Consider the following 15,948-nt stretch of genomic DNA (forward strand, 5'->3'; position numbering starts at 1 on the left):
AATCCCAGGGTCATTAATCATACAGAAAACAGCATGACTGAAAGCTTTATTTTATTAATCTGTTACAGGAATATTGTATGTATTTGGTATCTTTACATGACTCACACTTTCAGTCTTACAAATAATATTACTTTTGCATTTTTAGCAAAGAGAGAGAGACAGAAATTGCCTTACAGGCCAGCTATGTCTCATTTGTAGTCAGCACTGGGACCACCAAATCGGGGCTGGGTTTCTGACCATAACTGAAACCAATACCTTTGTTTCCACTCTGGGAAATTACTTAGCCAGATCCAGTGCACACTAAAATATTGCCATCGATGTTATCTTTTCGTGCATCCATGTCCTAGCTAAAGTGAAGCGTTATTATTGGTACAGAATTACAATAATTAGAACATTAACAGATCCCAAGTTTAGGCAAAGCTGCTTCTATTCTAGTTGTTTACTGTCCAATACACGTGAAAGCACTGAAACTGAAAGACAGCTCTGTTGATACTGATGACAGTATACCTGCCCCACAACAGCCTAACTACAGTACACACATATACAAATATATATCTACACACAGCACACATAAATGAAGTATTATTATTCATCAGGAGGTACAGTATGGTTGCGTATTTGAATGTGGGGCTCATTCAGGATTATCTATAAAAATTTGTGTGTAATGCTATCATCACGCATGTTATTTTTTCTTAGACGGTTTAAAAAAACATAAAATCAAACACTAGACCACATGCTCTCACAGTTTTTGATACCCAGTTACATTTATTTGGCAGAAATAGCAATCAGTTTTGCAAATACCAAAACAACTTTGTGTAGCTGGATTTAAGAAAAAAGTGCTTAAAGTTTAAGCTTTTAGAACATGTTTAACGCCACCTTGTGCTGGGACAGAAGCCAATAAATTTGCATTTATTTATGTTAGCTAACTAATAACAGAACCAATAACTCAGGGGAAATACAGACACTGTGGTCTTTGGCTCCAACAATGAGTTTCATGTTAAGTAATCAAGGCTATACTGTCCACTTTAACTGTCTGTCTCTTTAGCAGTAATTGGCTCTTCCTTGTTTGTCTAGCTGCACTAAAACTAGAAGATCCAGCTGTTAGCCGTAATGTTCAAGTTTTAAAGCACTTTATGGATGAGGACAGAGTGGAGATATGGGAAAGAGCTGTTAAATCTAGTGCTGCACACAAAAATGAATATGTATACAGTATATATAAATTTTTAAACCATTGCAAATGGGAATATAACTGGACTCAGAACTGTTTGTCAGGGTTTTAAGGGATTGCCACTGTCAATTTTATACCGTTTTGTAAGAATTAGATAATATAAGAAATCGACAAAGACACAGGTCAGTTAAAAAGCCCCAAAACTACAGCAGACTTTTGCGGCAGTGCGTAGCGAACGTAACGAGCGGCGCTTGAACGCAGCATGTCTCCAGCTTCCTCACGCGCAGAGACACGCAGCGAGCGGACACGGTGTGGACAAAGTACCGCGGGCTGAGAGGCTGTTTTCAGCGGTATCACTTAACCGACAAGCCGCGAAGGACGTGATGTCCCGGGGGTAGCGCTTTCCGTCAGACCGGAGGATGTGACGGCTGAGATGTTAGGACTGCACGAGGCGGTCTGACTCCGGCTTGAATACAAACGGAACCGCCGAAAAGAAGAAGAAGAAGAAGACGAAGAAGAAGCAGAGACGATGGTGGGGAGAGAAGCAGTATTAGCAGCAGCAGGAGCAGCTGGAGGGGGAGCGGATTTCATATCAAGTAGAGCTTGTGTTTTTTGAAACCAGCATAAACTTTAAACGAGGGGTTATGCAAGAAAATCCTCCAGCATGTCGGATCCGATTCACTGGTCTGCGGTGCCGAGCCAGAGCAAGTCCCCTTTTGTTTCGGTGTCTCTACTGAAGCGCTCAAAGAGGTACTTATCAGAAGTTGACATACCGGAGGCTGAAACTAGCCCACATAGCTATTTAGTCTTTAAAAGCTACCACATACGATTACGTTAGTCTTCCCTAACACTCTCAAACGTCTCCGTTTACGTTTAACAACCTGAGCTAGCTGCTGCTTCAGATCAGCAACCCGATCGCTTGAACTTTAATCCAGTGTTTGCTCTCTGTAACTCTTTTGTTTTTGTGGTTATGAAGAAAACATCGTATCTGAAGCTGTTTGCAGACAATATTTGCTATAAAGCCAATATTCTCAGAGGCAGGAGCTTAAAATAATAGGCGCGGTGTGCAGTTTCCTTTGTTGAAATTGGATGTAGCATGACAGCAGGTCTGCATGTGTTTGTCAGTGGATGCACTTTGCAGCTGGCACATAAAGATGTGCCAGACTAAATAATGAAATTATATGTGCGGATCTCTGTTTAGATTGGTGTGCTCCACATTGGATTTGGGATTAGGGTTATAATGACTGCCTGGAAGTCATGTTTAGGTGTAATGTATTGTGTTTACTGTTGGCTGACTGGAGATAAGGTCTGCACCTGTTAACTTCCTTGTGCAGGATGTCACACAGGATCACTAGTGATTAGTGTCACTGAGTGATTGATATGCTCCCCAGAATGTGCCCGGCACAGTCTGAAAGAGCCCCTCTGGCCATCAAATACTTTAAATTTGCAGCTGGACATCTTAGATATTGAGATTTTTTTTATCAGTGCAGCCAGAAGTTATTTAATCAGGTGACTTTTCTCGATTCATCTTCTAAAACATCAGAAGGTCTTTGCTTCATTTTATCTGCATCATAAATTCGGACTGGAGTGCTTGGACCAGCAACTTTGAAATGTCAGATTTCCTCCTTTTAGGGTATTATTTAGTATTCCCTCCTTTTTTCCTGTTCAAACACACACACAGTGTTGGACATCTGTTGACCAAGCTGGGCCGGCTGCTGCGGTCAGTGTGCACACACCCCCCTTAAGGCTTGAGTCCAGTGACAGAAGGGCATCCTTTTTGGATTGTGGCTCTCATGAGTTTTCTCTCTTGATCTGTCATGCTGATGTGTCATGCATTTGCCTGCAGATTACAGTTGTAGTTACGTAAACTCGTCTCAAGGCAGAGGTGCTCTGAAGGCGGAAATTATCTCACTGGTTGAGTTAAATTCCAGTGGGCAGAGAAAAGAAACAAAACGCATAAAAAACACAAGCTGCGGTTCTTAACGCTCATCTGTACTGGGCTATGAATGCTGTATTTTTGGTAAGTGTGAAAAAAAGAAAAGAGGTAAAAATAACAAAGTAAAGAAAGAATTAGCTCATCAATAGTTTTGGGTTAACACAAGAGCAAGGTGGAGATATTGAGATTGAAAGGATGTGCAGCAGGTTAGGGTGATTAAAGGACCGAAATGGAAATGTAATAACGAGTGAATGGAGTGTGCAGAGAAGTTAGGAGTACTTAAACGACCTGATGAGTCAAGGAACTGAGAGATTGAGGACAGATCGAGGAAAGCAAGTGAAGAAGATTAGTGAGGAGAAGTGAGGGCAGCGGTGAAGGGAGATTAAGAGTGAAAAGGTGGTTATGTAAGCATGTCCAGCTGGCATACCTGTAGAGGTATGCAGATGTCTAGGAGAGAGGGCAGTGGTATTTTTAACCAGGCTGGTAATTACAATCTTGAAGAGCAAGAGGATGCCTGGGGAACTGAGAAGAAGTGTACTGATACCGATTTTCTAGAATGATGTGCAGGACTTTAGTAATTACAGATGGATAGAGTTTATGAGCCATACTATCAAGATATGGTGAAAGAGTCGTTAAAGGTAGATAAGAAGAGAAGCAGCACTATGGCTTCATGCTGAAAAAGAGCATGTTTGCTCTGAGGGTGCTGAAGGAGAAGTGTAGAGGTCAGAAAGATGCTCTCTAATGCATCCATCGGAGTATGAATGTTAGACAGAAAGCACTTAGGTGTGGAAAAAAGTGGTTGCATAATTGGGTGAATGTGGCATGTTGCATAAAGTGCTTTGAGTGCTTCAGTAGAGTAGAAAAGCACTATATAGGAACCAGTCCATTTACCATTTGAGGATTGTTTGAAGATGGTGGCACTGACAGGAAGACAAGCAGAGATAAAGATGGAGAAGATTGGTATCAGAGGGACAACTCAGGTTGACAGACAGAGAGGCAAAGTTGAGACGGTTTTGGACATCTGCAGGGCAGGGCTAGTGGAATTATTTGACTAAGGATGTTGGAGATGGAGCTGCCAAGCAAAAAAGGAAGACCTCTGAGGAGGCTCATGGATGTAGGGATGGAGGACATGCAGAGGGTTGGTGCGACAGAAGAGGATGCTGAGGATAGGGTGAGAGGGAGGCAGATGATCTGCTGTGGTGACCTCTGAAGGCAGCAGCCCAAAGAAAAAAATTATAATAGCTCATTCAGCTGAAGGACTGCTGAAATAATTTCATTTCATTGCCCTTCTACAATTTTCAAGACTTGCTAGTTCTCCTACAGCACTGGTCACAATTGATCATCAAACGGGTTTTCTCTCAAACTGTGATATAGATCAAGGTCACATTTGTTATTTTCTGTGCAGTAACCTGTGAACTGTGGTGATACATTGGCATTCTGTTTATTTTTTACTTGCCTGACATCATTGCTACTAGTATTAGCATTTAAATATTGGAAACTTATTGTTTAAAAAGGGATATACTTTCTTTAGTTTCTTTCTCTCATTTAATCTCAAGAAATACTAATAAAACTAACAGATGCAACATTATGACTGAACAGAATACTAAACACCCTTCCAATCTTGCACAAAAGACAGTACAGTAGATCATTTTCAGACCCATGTGGTCAAGAATCGCCATCCACACTGTTGTTTATTGGTTGTGTTTAAACCAGTAAAAAATTAAGCCTCAGGGTTCAGAAAATGACCTTCAGATGACCTAAAGTGCAGGCCTTTCTGTGTGGAGTTTGCATGTTGGTCCCATGTCGACGTGGTTTTACTCGGGCTTCCTCCCACAGTCACAAGTCACGCATGTTAGGTCATCTGATAATCCTAAATTGGGCGTGGGTGTGATGGTGAGCGTGAATGTCTCTCTGTCGCTCTGAGTTAGCCCCGTGATAGGCTGGCCCCTGCAGTACATGTGCAGCAATGTATGAAAAAGGTCTTTTTGCTAATTAACGATGGAAATTTCTGCCTTCAAAACAAACAGGCAATTGCAAGAAACATTAAAAAAATACTGAAATGAAATTAAAAATGTAAGGACATCCTAAAGATGGTAAACACAGACAACAAATTTAGACGTGTTTTTAAGGAATATCGCTATGTTTATTTTTTAAAATACGAAGTTATATGAGGATAGGACTCGGATGTCCAGTATCCCCACAGCACCATTTACCCCCATTTCTCCTTCCAGTGTGCACACAAAACAGACATGTTTTGGTGTTACTCAGTGTTTTTTCAACCGTCACAGCTTGGAGGATAACGGTCTGCTACGATAGAGGTCAAGTGTCTGCTTAATCTCCTCAGAGTTACACTGTCATGAGGCTTTTGTGTCGACAAGCTGCTGCTCAACACACATACTTAAAGCCAATCTGAAACACTGGAAGACTCAGATGACTCAGACCTGTAATTATAGGTGGAAGAAGTCATGGCAGCAGCGATTACGCTCACTTTGAAGGAAACCAACAGGTTATTATTTTCTGGCATTGCCTTATCCTTCTTCCCATCAGTTAAAAGAGCTGCTGGTTTTATCAGCCTGTTTCATACAGTGCTCTGTGTTAAAGTGTGGGGCTGCTGTCATTATTTTAAAAGTGAGAAAGTTGCAGGTTTCAAAGAGACCTTGTTGAGGACATAATGAGAAGAAATAAAGCTTTGTTATTCACTGATCATGAACGTAACACTGCAACCAATTTGCAAGCATGCTAATACACCTGCAGGGCACGGATTACCCTACTGAGGCCAACGTTAGGTTATTTTCATCTGCAGAATACAGCAGTCACTTAATATTCAAATATACCACAGAAACACTTGTATATAAATTGTGATGGCAGATGCAGATAAGTGATATGTTTTGACTGTGACAGGCTGTTGAGGTTTCTCTTTTTGCTGTTTGTGCTCCAGCTGTCGCAGCAGCAACAGGAAGAGCCTCGGTGTCGGGACGCCGTCGCCTACGCTTTCCCGGCCGCTCTCCCCACTTTCACTCCAAACTGGTAAGACCTGTTTCAGTGTTTTCCAAAATCTCGGCACTGCACCGGCCAGTCAAACCGATGAAAGTGTGAAATGCTGCTATAGAAGCGTTTGCTTTGCTTGTTTCCATCTCACCTTACCAGCGTTGAGAAGAAGGATGTTCAGAGTTGTACAACCCCAATCCCAAAAAAGACAGGATGCTACGTAAAATGTGCATAAAATCATAATGCAATCATCTGCATATCTCAAAAACACAGTAGAACAGAGAAAATATCAGATTTTTAGAGTGAGACATTTTACTGTTTCACGAAAAAATATGAACTTATTTTGAATTTGATGGCAGCAAAGTGTTTTAGAAGAGCTGGGACAGCAGCAACAAAAGGCTGGAAAAGTCAGTGGTGCTAAAATGCAGCAGATGGAGGAACATTTTGTAACTAATTAGGGTAATTGGCAAGTAACACGATTGGGTATAAAAAGAGCATCTTGAAACAAAGATGGGCAGAGGTTCATCATTTGGCAAAAACACATCTAGAAATTGTGAAAGAATTTCTTAATAATTTTCCCTAAAGTAAAATTACATAGACTTTCAATTATATCATCATCTACAGTACATAATATCGTCAAACAAGTCAAAGAATCTGGAGAAATCTCAAAAGGTAAAAAATCAGTATTGGATTCCTGCGATCTTCAGGCCCTGAGCCAGCACTGCTTTAAAAACATGCATGATTCTGTCATGGAAATCACTACATGGGCTCAGAACACTTCCAGAAATCATTTGTGCTATCCACAAATGCAGGCTAAAACTCTGTCATGCAAAGAAGAAGCCATATATGAACATGATTGAGAAACAACACTGTCTTCTTTGGAACAAAGCTCATTTAAAGTGGAAAGCTGTTTTGTGATCAGATAAATCAAAATTTGAAATGATTTTAGAAATCCATGGATGCCATGTTCTCTGGAATGAAGAGGAAAGGGCCCATCCAGCTTGTTATCAGTGCTCAGTTCAAAAAGCCTGGGGGGGGGGTTCACTGGTGTCTATGGAATCAGCAGCTTGCACATCTGGAAAGGCACCATCAGTCTTAAAAGGTATTAACAAGTGTTAGAGCAACATATGCTTTCATCCAGACTACATCTTTCTCTTACAAAGCCTTCCATATTTCATCAATACAATACTAAACCACTTACTTTTCAGAGTATAAGGGCTGGGTGCTGAACTGACCGGCCTGGAAAATATTTGGTGCATCATGACATGAAAAATACACTAAACAAGAGTCAAGACTGTTGAGCAAACATAATCCTGTATAAGACAAGAATGGGAGAACATTCCTGTCCCAAAAGTCCAGCAGCTGGTGTCCTCAGTTCCCAGACGGTTTCACACTGTTGCTAACAGATGAGCAGATGCTACACAGTGGAAAATGTGGCCCCCTCCCAACTTTTAGCGATGTGTTGCTGCCATCAAATTTAAAATGACCTCACATTTTTCCTCGATATGTTCCATATCGATGTGTTTTCTAAGTTCTGTCGTGAAAGACTGCCAACCACTTATTTGTTTGTATTTCAGACTAGTCGACTAGTTTACAATTCTGAAAAATACTGACTACAACTGTTAATTTTCTACATTAAGTACTGCAGAACAGCATTTGTTCACTCAGCTGGCATCTGTATTGCTTCCCACTTTAATTATTTTCAGCTTAACATCACAGATAGACAGATGGGGGCTGCTGTTTGCCAGGGTTGAATTCTGGTCTCGTCTTCTTAAAAAAAAGAAAAAAAAAAGAAGAAGAAACACTGCTGTGTCTACAAATAACAGACAACTTAGTGAAGAACCAGTTTTAAGTTGTATCTTTAAAACTTTGTTACGAGCTGCCTGTCACAAAACACACAACATGTTCTCATTTCTTTAGCTGAATTTATGAAAAATACCAAAGATAACTCAGTTTGACAGCCATAAAATAGCATTTTTGCACCAATAAGGTGATTCTCGAATAAGGTGCACCGCTTGTACATGAGTTAGTTGACTAAACAATTAAACTACCTGCACATATCCCTTACTAGCACTAGCATGTCCTACTTATAGAACAACATTGAGCTAAATATCAGCAGTATTTAGCTCGAGACAAATTTATGCTGGTATAGAGCCGACTGTACTGCAGCCGCAGCTTAATGGAGTAAATTGAGGGAAATCTTTTGCTATGTCTTGACAGAAATCATGACAGTGTAACATAGTTTAGAGACAGGAGATACTGAGATGCTTGATGTCACCCTCCTGCTTTCGAAATCAGCGGCAGATGCTGTAAAGCCCCTGAATGCAATGAAGCAGCAGGAAAAAATAACTTTCGTATCCTCATAACAGCAGTATGTATCTGTGCTTCCTTTTGAACTCAATCACGCTAAGGATGAGCTAATAACTGAGTGCAATCACACTCTAATTGGGCACTCAACGCTCGCATGTAAACAAACTATGGTCTCTAGTGTACCCAAATCTGCAGACTCAAACAAAGCCAAGCACGATGAGGCTTCTCCATGAATTAAGAGCGTTAGTAGACTGGAAGCAACATTTGAAAAAGTAATATCAAAATGATATGTTGGACCATTCGTGCTGGCTTTGCACTGATGATAGGTTACTGCATAGACGTAATGTTATGCGTTTTCCATTCCATTTTCTCATGTGTTATTACAGTGCTAACTTTTATTTATTTATGTTTTTATGTCTTTCAGCCACCAGCAGTCCTTTAGACAGTCCACGAAATGTGTCGACCAGTGCCTTCCTCAACTTTCCATTTGCCCGAAGGTATGTCGGCAATGCTTCTTAAAAGGTGTTCTCCTGGAGATTAGTATTTGCCTTGTTGCTGTTTTTAATCATGCTTGTATTCTGTTGGATGATGGACATTAATCAGCATCACTGCTGTTAAGAAAAAGCCACATGTTGATGTGGCATAAATACTACAATGAAACTTAAAAGTAAAAAGCTTATGTGTCAAAAGTTTGAACATAATCATAAAATCCATCATATTACACTTGAATGCAAAGTAAAATCAGCACAACAACAAGTGAGTATTTTTAAAGATATAATTTGAATCGCTTTATGATGTATTTTTGAAGTTCCTGGAACTGGCAACTCTTACGGTGAAGGTTGTTGGGGTTGTGCTGGTAGAGGATGATGTCAAGGGTCAACAGTGGTCAAAGTTAATGGTGCTAGCACATCAGTCAAGTCAACTTTGGTCCGGTGTTCCCCTTTTAAGAAGAAGAAACCACCTGTCAAAGGTTTCTTTTTTTTAAAAGGAAACTTTTCTTTCCCACTTAGACTGTGTTCTTGAGTGTAGGGGGTCGTGTAGTTGTTGGGGTTTCTTACTAATATTTGAGGGTCTTTACAATATCTCCCTTGACGATATGTCCTCTGAGGCAGCTGTTGATTTGAATTGGTACTATATAAATAAAACTGAATTGAGTTAGGTAGTCTTTTCTGACCTCTGAATCACTTGGACCATTGTTTAGCCTTACGTCTTTGTGATTTATTACTGTGAATCCAAATCAGCGAAGTACACACTTAAAAAAATGACTAAAAAAAAAGCTAACACAGGATCATGCTCTGAGGTTTTCCTGAGAGATTAGTATCCTGGAGCAGAGGCACACGGTCTTCATAAAAGCAGCGAGAGGGAAACAGCAGAAAGGTGACTGAGGCTGACTCAGCCGGGAGCGCTCCCCACCATCCTTAATGCTGCAGACTCCTCGGCAGGATGAGTGAAGTCACATGGAGGGTACCCCCCCTTACTCACGCATCATTCAGTCCGGTTCCCATGGCAACATGCTCGTCTCGCTCCAGGCGTGCGTAGCCGACAAGTGAGGCAGTACCTTAAAGACACCCGAGAACAGTCATTAAAAACTTATGAGCAGGTTCAGGTGCTGAGGACTGCTCTGAGAACACATCATAGCTTACCAACAAAATGACTGGCACTAGGTAAATATTTAATCATTAAATATTTAGATTTTTTCCTGTAGTATAATAAGCCAGTCAAATTAAAGGTCAGAGTAATGTCTTTTTTTAAAAAACAATTTCATATACACAGGAATGGCCCTCGACTTATCTTGATATGCTGAACTTAGACTTGACTCTAATTTCATGCCGACGACAGAAATAAATTCTTGTGCAATCCTTTTCTTATTATCTCATTCTGTGTCATATATCAACTCCTAACCGTCACTGTGCTGCAATAAAATAGACTCACAGCCATGAAGAGAACTCTGTTCGTTACCTCGTGAAGCTCTGGTTGTCCTGTTGTCACCGTTTAATGAGACCCTTTAGTGGAAGGAGAGATGTCATGAGTATAATCCGTCTGCTGCTGTTGTTGTTGTTTTTGTGGCAGTCAAAGCTTTTTATTAATTTACTAAATCTGTCCCGATCTATTTAACACTATTTGTCAGGGTTGTATGCTTTTCTCTTAAGGGGGGAAAAAGGCAACGAGTTTATGCTACGTTATACGACAGACGCCTTTGCAGTATTTTTGTGTGATTTGATAAACTAAAGTGTGTTGATGCTGGTGATTTTCCTTTGGCTCAGGCTAAAACTCTCGGCCTAAGCAGGAAGAGCCCTTCTCTTGAAGTTTGCCACTCAGCCTATGCAGCTGCACTTATTTCTCCATACAATCTGTGTGAAAGTGTAGTGCAGTCCTTGCATCATTTCTCTGCGTGCAAATGCCAAATAACATAAACATACTCCCACCGCCACCCTTTTTTTGCAGCTGCACAGTCCAATCTACAGGTTCGTTCTTTCCAGCTTTTAAGTGAAGGGCTCTTCCTGTTATGTAACACACATCCTCAAATTAATTTAGTTTGCGCTCCACTCTTTGTATCTGGACAAATGAAAAGTGGCAAGGAAGGCAACATTGTCAGTACTAATCCCTCAGCTGAATGCCAGAGGTCACGGGTTCATTTGCGCAAGACTCTTAAAACTCACTGAAACTCACTTCTCTGCTTCTCTCTTTCTTGGTTTTTTTCTCTTGTCCTTGTTTCCGTTGCTGTCGTGATCGCAGCCACTTGGCTCGCGCGGACAGGTAGCTTCTTTTCCAATTCTCGCACCGTCTTTTCGTCTAAAGCTTGTCTTTTCTGTTGTGTGTTTTGCACAAAAAATGTTCGTCCTTCATAAATTCTTATTGCTTGACTATCGAAATCAAGTGATGAGAGAAAGGGAGGGAGGGAGAAAGGGGCCTTTTATATTTATATATATATATATGTATATGTGGGGGAAAAAAGGCATAAATTTCATGCTCATGTAGTCACAGGACACCTCCGTTGTCTGTTATGTAACAGGTTTCACATATGAAATGCTAACTAATGCCTATGCCGCTGAGGCTTATGTAACGTGCATGTCTGCTTCCCTCAGAGCCGAGGGCCGACGATGGTCCCTGGCGTCCCTCCCTTCGTCTGGCTATGGAACCAATCCGCCGAGCTCCACCGTCTCGGTAAGACACCCGAAAAAATGGCGCCATCGTCCCCCGGTCACAACATGGCAGCCAGGCGATTCTAACACCTCACTCAGCCCAAATAGCACATTGGTTTATGCAATAAGGGACAGTGAATGCCAAGACCGATGATGACAAACCGCTAATTGTTTTCCTCCATCGTCTGCTTCAGTGAGTCATTCTCCAAGTCTGTGGAACTCAGTGTAAGAAGTAACACACACACACAGTCTGTGTGGATGCATATTAATGAGGAGATGAGGGGAAGGAAATTTAAATAATTTCAGGAACTTTTATTTTTTCTGACAGCCTTTATTCAAAACACAAAACATCATAACATCACATTAACAGTACACACAAACATTAGTGTTTGGTAGCTTTAAACAGCATTTTTGAGCAACACGATGTCACAGTGATTCAACCAGATGTTTTTAAAAGACGGCGAATTGTCTTATTGCAGAATAAAGCCGTAATTGTATTTACTGGATGATGTCACCAGACGGCATTCAGATGAACAGTTTGTAATGGCGGCAGTCTGCCAAGTCTTTGAAAGTCTGCCGTGTGGAGCTATAATAAGGAGGTTTATTGGCCGACCCGGGCATAGATAGTCCCAGAGGTCAGTGGGGACAATAGGGCTCTTCAGTGGCCCTCGCTGCCCTCTTTATACTGAGGCTTTACAAAGAGACTTCGCAGATGCTGCCCCTCTGGCCCCGTTCTGTTCACGACACATGGACCGCAAAATGAAACAGATTGCCGGCAACAGACACCGTCCCCTATTTAGCTTGAAAAGATGTTACTCTGTGCCTCGGTAGACATGGAAGATAACTGCAAATAATAATAATGCCTCTGTAGGCTTTTTTTTTTTTTTTGGCCACCTAAATTCATATACATTGATGTACATTCATGTACATTGTGAATTTGGATTTAAGGCAGATCTTAACAGGTGCCTGATCAGTTTTATAGGAATGCATAAGTGGAATATTCTGGTCTGAAAGATGGTATGTGGAATTATTTTACATCACTGAGTTCATTCGTTAGGTCTTTTAAACAGTTATAAACTTTCAGTGTGTTGTTTTTCAGGTGGTCTGAAAAGAAACTAGACTCTTATGTCTCATAGCAGATCACAGATCTTTCCAGATTCAGTTACTCTCACTAAAGTTGTACACAGTAGTGCATCCATCCATCCATCCATCAGTATTAGAGCTGGGCGATATAAGATTTTTTCATATCACGATATGTTTTTTTTTTCATTTCAGGCGATAACGATATATATCACGATATAAGCCAAATAACTATATTTGTAAGATTTCAATGTGCCGTTGCTCACAAGTGAAATGTGAAATAATCAACAGCTTGTTTTGATTTAAATATTTATTTCCCATAAGTTCAACAGGGTAGATGTACTTAAGGAACATGAGACTTCAGTTCCAGATAAATAAAGGCAAATATTGCAAACTACACAAAAGGCAGCCGCTAAAGCGTTTAAGTTTCAAAATAGAACAAACAAAACAGACCACTAAATTGTCAATTCCACTTAGAAACAAAATATTAATTCTAAAAATAAATCTTAGTTTGTTTTACAGAAGAACAGACAAAATTGACTAACTTTTGTCAATATCAAATAAACTGAGAACTAAAAGGAAATTCTCAATCTCTCCTTGTTGTATAGCTTAGCTTTTCAAACAGTTTTAACAGTGACTTTAGTCTGACAAAAGCTGAATGACGAATCAGCGCTTTCAGTCAGAGATTGAGCATGCACCAGTTTATTGTATTTCCAGACTTGCTTTCGGCACAATTTACAGTGCGCGCTACTCTGTTTTTTGTCAGACTTGAAATAGCCGAAATACCTTCACACTACGGAACTTCTATGGCCTTTCCGTTCGAGAAGCTCTCCGGCATTGGAACCATTATCTGTTTTTTCTTCGGTAACCTTCGGTCACCCTCTCGGTTGATTTTTCTCTAGTCGGCACACTCATTTCTTCCATTACCTGGGCAGCCCGGCTGCAAAAACAAATACACATGTGCGCCTTGGCACTTGTGCTGTAAGTAACAAGTCACGTGACGCTGCGGCTGTGATTGGTTCGGCTCTGCGCTACTTAATTTGGATTGGCTGTTCTTTTTATTCTTTTAAGAGGACAAGAGAGATGAGGCCTATCGCAATAGTTTAATTTTTCTATCGAGAAAAAGTTATTTCGCAATACATATCGTTATCGTTTTATCGCCCAGCTCTAATCAGTATCCAGTTCAGGGTTGCAGGTGGTCTGGAGCCTATTTTAGCTATCATAGTGCGAGAGGCAGGGCACACATCGGTAAAGGTCGCCAGTCTGTCGTAGGGCTAGTAAAATGCAAAGAATAAAGATTGTCCAAAATCGCAGTACTGCAAAGGAAAAGAGCACCTTCTCATGGGAGAGCAGGGTTTGAAACCCGAGTGAAGCCAAAACTCAGCACATGGATAGGCCTGTGCTTGTCTTGTAAGACGAGCTTAGCTTTAATTTTATTTTTTCCCCTTCGATGATCCTTTAAGTCAAGCTGACAATGCAGAACCGATTTGAGTTTGCTGTTGTCCTTTGCTTTGCCCGACTTGCCTGAACCCGTTTGTGACCTTCAGTCTTAACAGCTTACCTTGTTGAGTGAGTGATGCCACCTGAAAAGCAGGACTGACAAATTGCAACATTAGTTGTTTTTCTTCTTTTGCGAAAGCAGCCCGCAGTAGTTACAGGGCCGATGGGTTTGACTGTGACCAACACAAACTGCTGCATATATCAACATGTAAAGCTGGCTTAGCTTGCTTTTACTAATCGTGAACACAGCAGCAAATCTTTGTCAGTTTGGGAAGCTGTTGGGCCTTTGTAGTGTTGAGGTGAAGATCCTTTCTCTGGGATTTTCAATCTTAAGTCATTTTTGCATTCATTTAAATATTTTTCCACTCTTTAGTAGGGATGGGTATCGTTTAGGTTTTATCCGATACCAGTACCAAACCGGTACTTTTGAAACGGTGCCGGTGCTTCAACGGTGCTCGAACTGGTGCTTAAAGAATGAAGAACACACACTTTGTCCAAAAACCTCTCATGTTTAGCTGTTTTTTTTTTTTTTTTTTTGTAAAAAGATAACAATGTTAGCCTTTTCTGCAGCTATAGGGCATATATGGTCTCACTCTTGGCTGGAAGCAGTGCTTAAACAATGGAAATAAACACAAACTTTGTCCAAAAACCTGTAGCTGTAGCTGTTTCCCACTTTTTCTTTGGTCATTTTAGCCTTTTGGGCCAGGGTGAAGGGAGCATCTGCCATCAAACAAGAAGACAGCCGCATGTAACTACGACGGTGTTTGCTAGTTCACCTTACGTGCATTAATTTAATAACGTGGTTAGCCTACTCAACGTAAATTACACACGAACAACATTAAGCTACTGACCCAGAGGAGAACGGCTGCTGCTGCCATCATCATCCGTCATCATTCTGCTACACTGGCAGGGCTAGGGGCCAGGACTCTACTCGGGTTCTTGGGGGATGTTGCTAACTCCGGGTCCGATAACAGGCACCACACCCGCAGTAGATGTGCACGGTGTGAGGTCTCGCAGCAAGCTACCAAATACAGCGCATTTCTCGGCTTTTAAAAAAACGCTACGCATCGCCAGGTGTTTCATTGGAGGTGTTACCTCCTTTGCACAGTATCACAGTATCAGCTTAAAGCACTTGTTGCAGGCTGCTGAGTTTGCATCTTTTGCTGTGAAGTACAGCCAGACTTTTGACCGCTTCGCCTTGGGCGTTTTTAATCTGTAGCTCTGCTCTAAAAGAACGTCCGTACCTGGGCCCGCCTACTACGCTTGCAAAGGTAAAATGATTGGCTAGAATCCAAAGTGTATGGCATCTCAGTAAAAAAAAAAAAGCACCGAAATAAAGCACCGAAATAAAGCACTGAAATGTGCGCTGCTTTTCGGTCTGGTTACTACCGTTTATGTCAGAACCGGTGCCATAATGGCACCGGATACCGGTACCCATCCCTACTCTTTAGAAGCACTCCAGAAGGTAATGGGTCAAAAGTAAAGATATGGATATATGGGGTATTGTCCTTTAACATTTATTCACATGTCAAAACAAGTAGCTCAGGAGGGCTGAAGAGATGCTGCTTGGTGTTTTGGTTAAATCAGCTTCAAAAGAAGCTCACTATGTTTAAATGTGAAAGTAGTTGTATTTTCGTCATTTGATGGATTCCGAGAAACTTGGTTCTTTTCATCTGGACGCAGAGTTTTCAGCGGGAGGAACCTCAGCTCGTGACAATTTGCATATTAATGATGATGAAACTGACCTCACGACCCATTGTTAGTCAATGGTGCCGGTTTCGGTCATTATCTAGTGTTTATAAGGTTGGGGAAACCTGCAGTCA

General features: G+C 41.1%; 1 protein-coding gene across 6 annotated transcripts in view; it reads left to right on the forward strand.

Annotated features, from left to right (window-relative positions):
* mast3b (microtubule associated serine/threonine kinase 3b) overlaps positions 1-15,948 on the forward strand; it is a 38,671-nt gene that overhangs the window by 6,912 nt on the left and 15,811 nt on the right. For 3 of the 6 annotated variants that reach the window (XM_019346107.2, XM_019346110.2, XM_019346108.1), the window contains 4 exons: positions 6,043-6,131; positions 8,827-8,899; positions 11,139-11,159; positions 11,489-11,567. In XM_019346107.2, the coding sequence (XP_019201652.1) occupies positions 6,043-6,131; positions 8,827-8,899; positions 11,139-11,159; positions 11,489-11,567 (262 nt within the window). Of the gene's footprint in view, positions 1-1,377; positions 1,919-6,042; positions 6,132-8,826; positions 8,900-11,138; positions 11,160-11,488; positions 11,568-15,948 lie in introns of those variants that run through there. The other 3 variants (XM_019346109.2, XM_005453982.4, XM_019346111.2) reach the window with 3 other exon arrangements.

This window comes from Oreochromis niloticus, linkage group LG15 (assembly GCF_001858045.2).
Source record: "Oreochromis niloticus isolate F11D_XX linkage group LG15, O_niloticus_UMD_NMBU, whole genome shotgun sequence".
Taxonomy (NCBI): Eukaryota; Metazoa; Chordata; class Actinopteri; order Cichliformes; family Cichlidae; genus Oreochromis; species Oreochromis niloticus.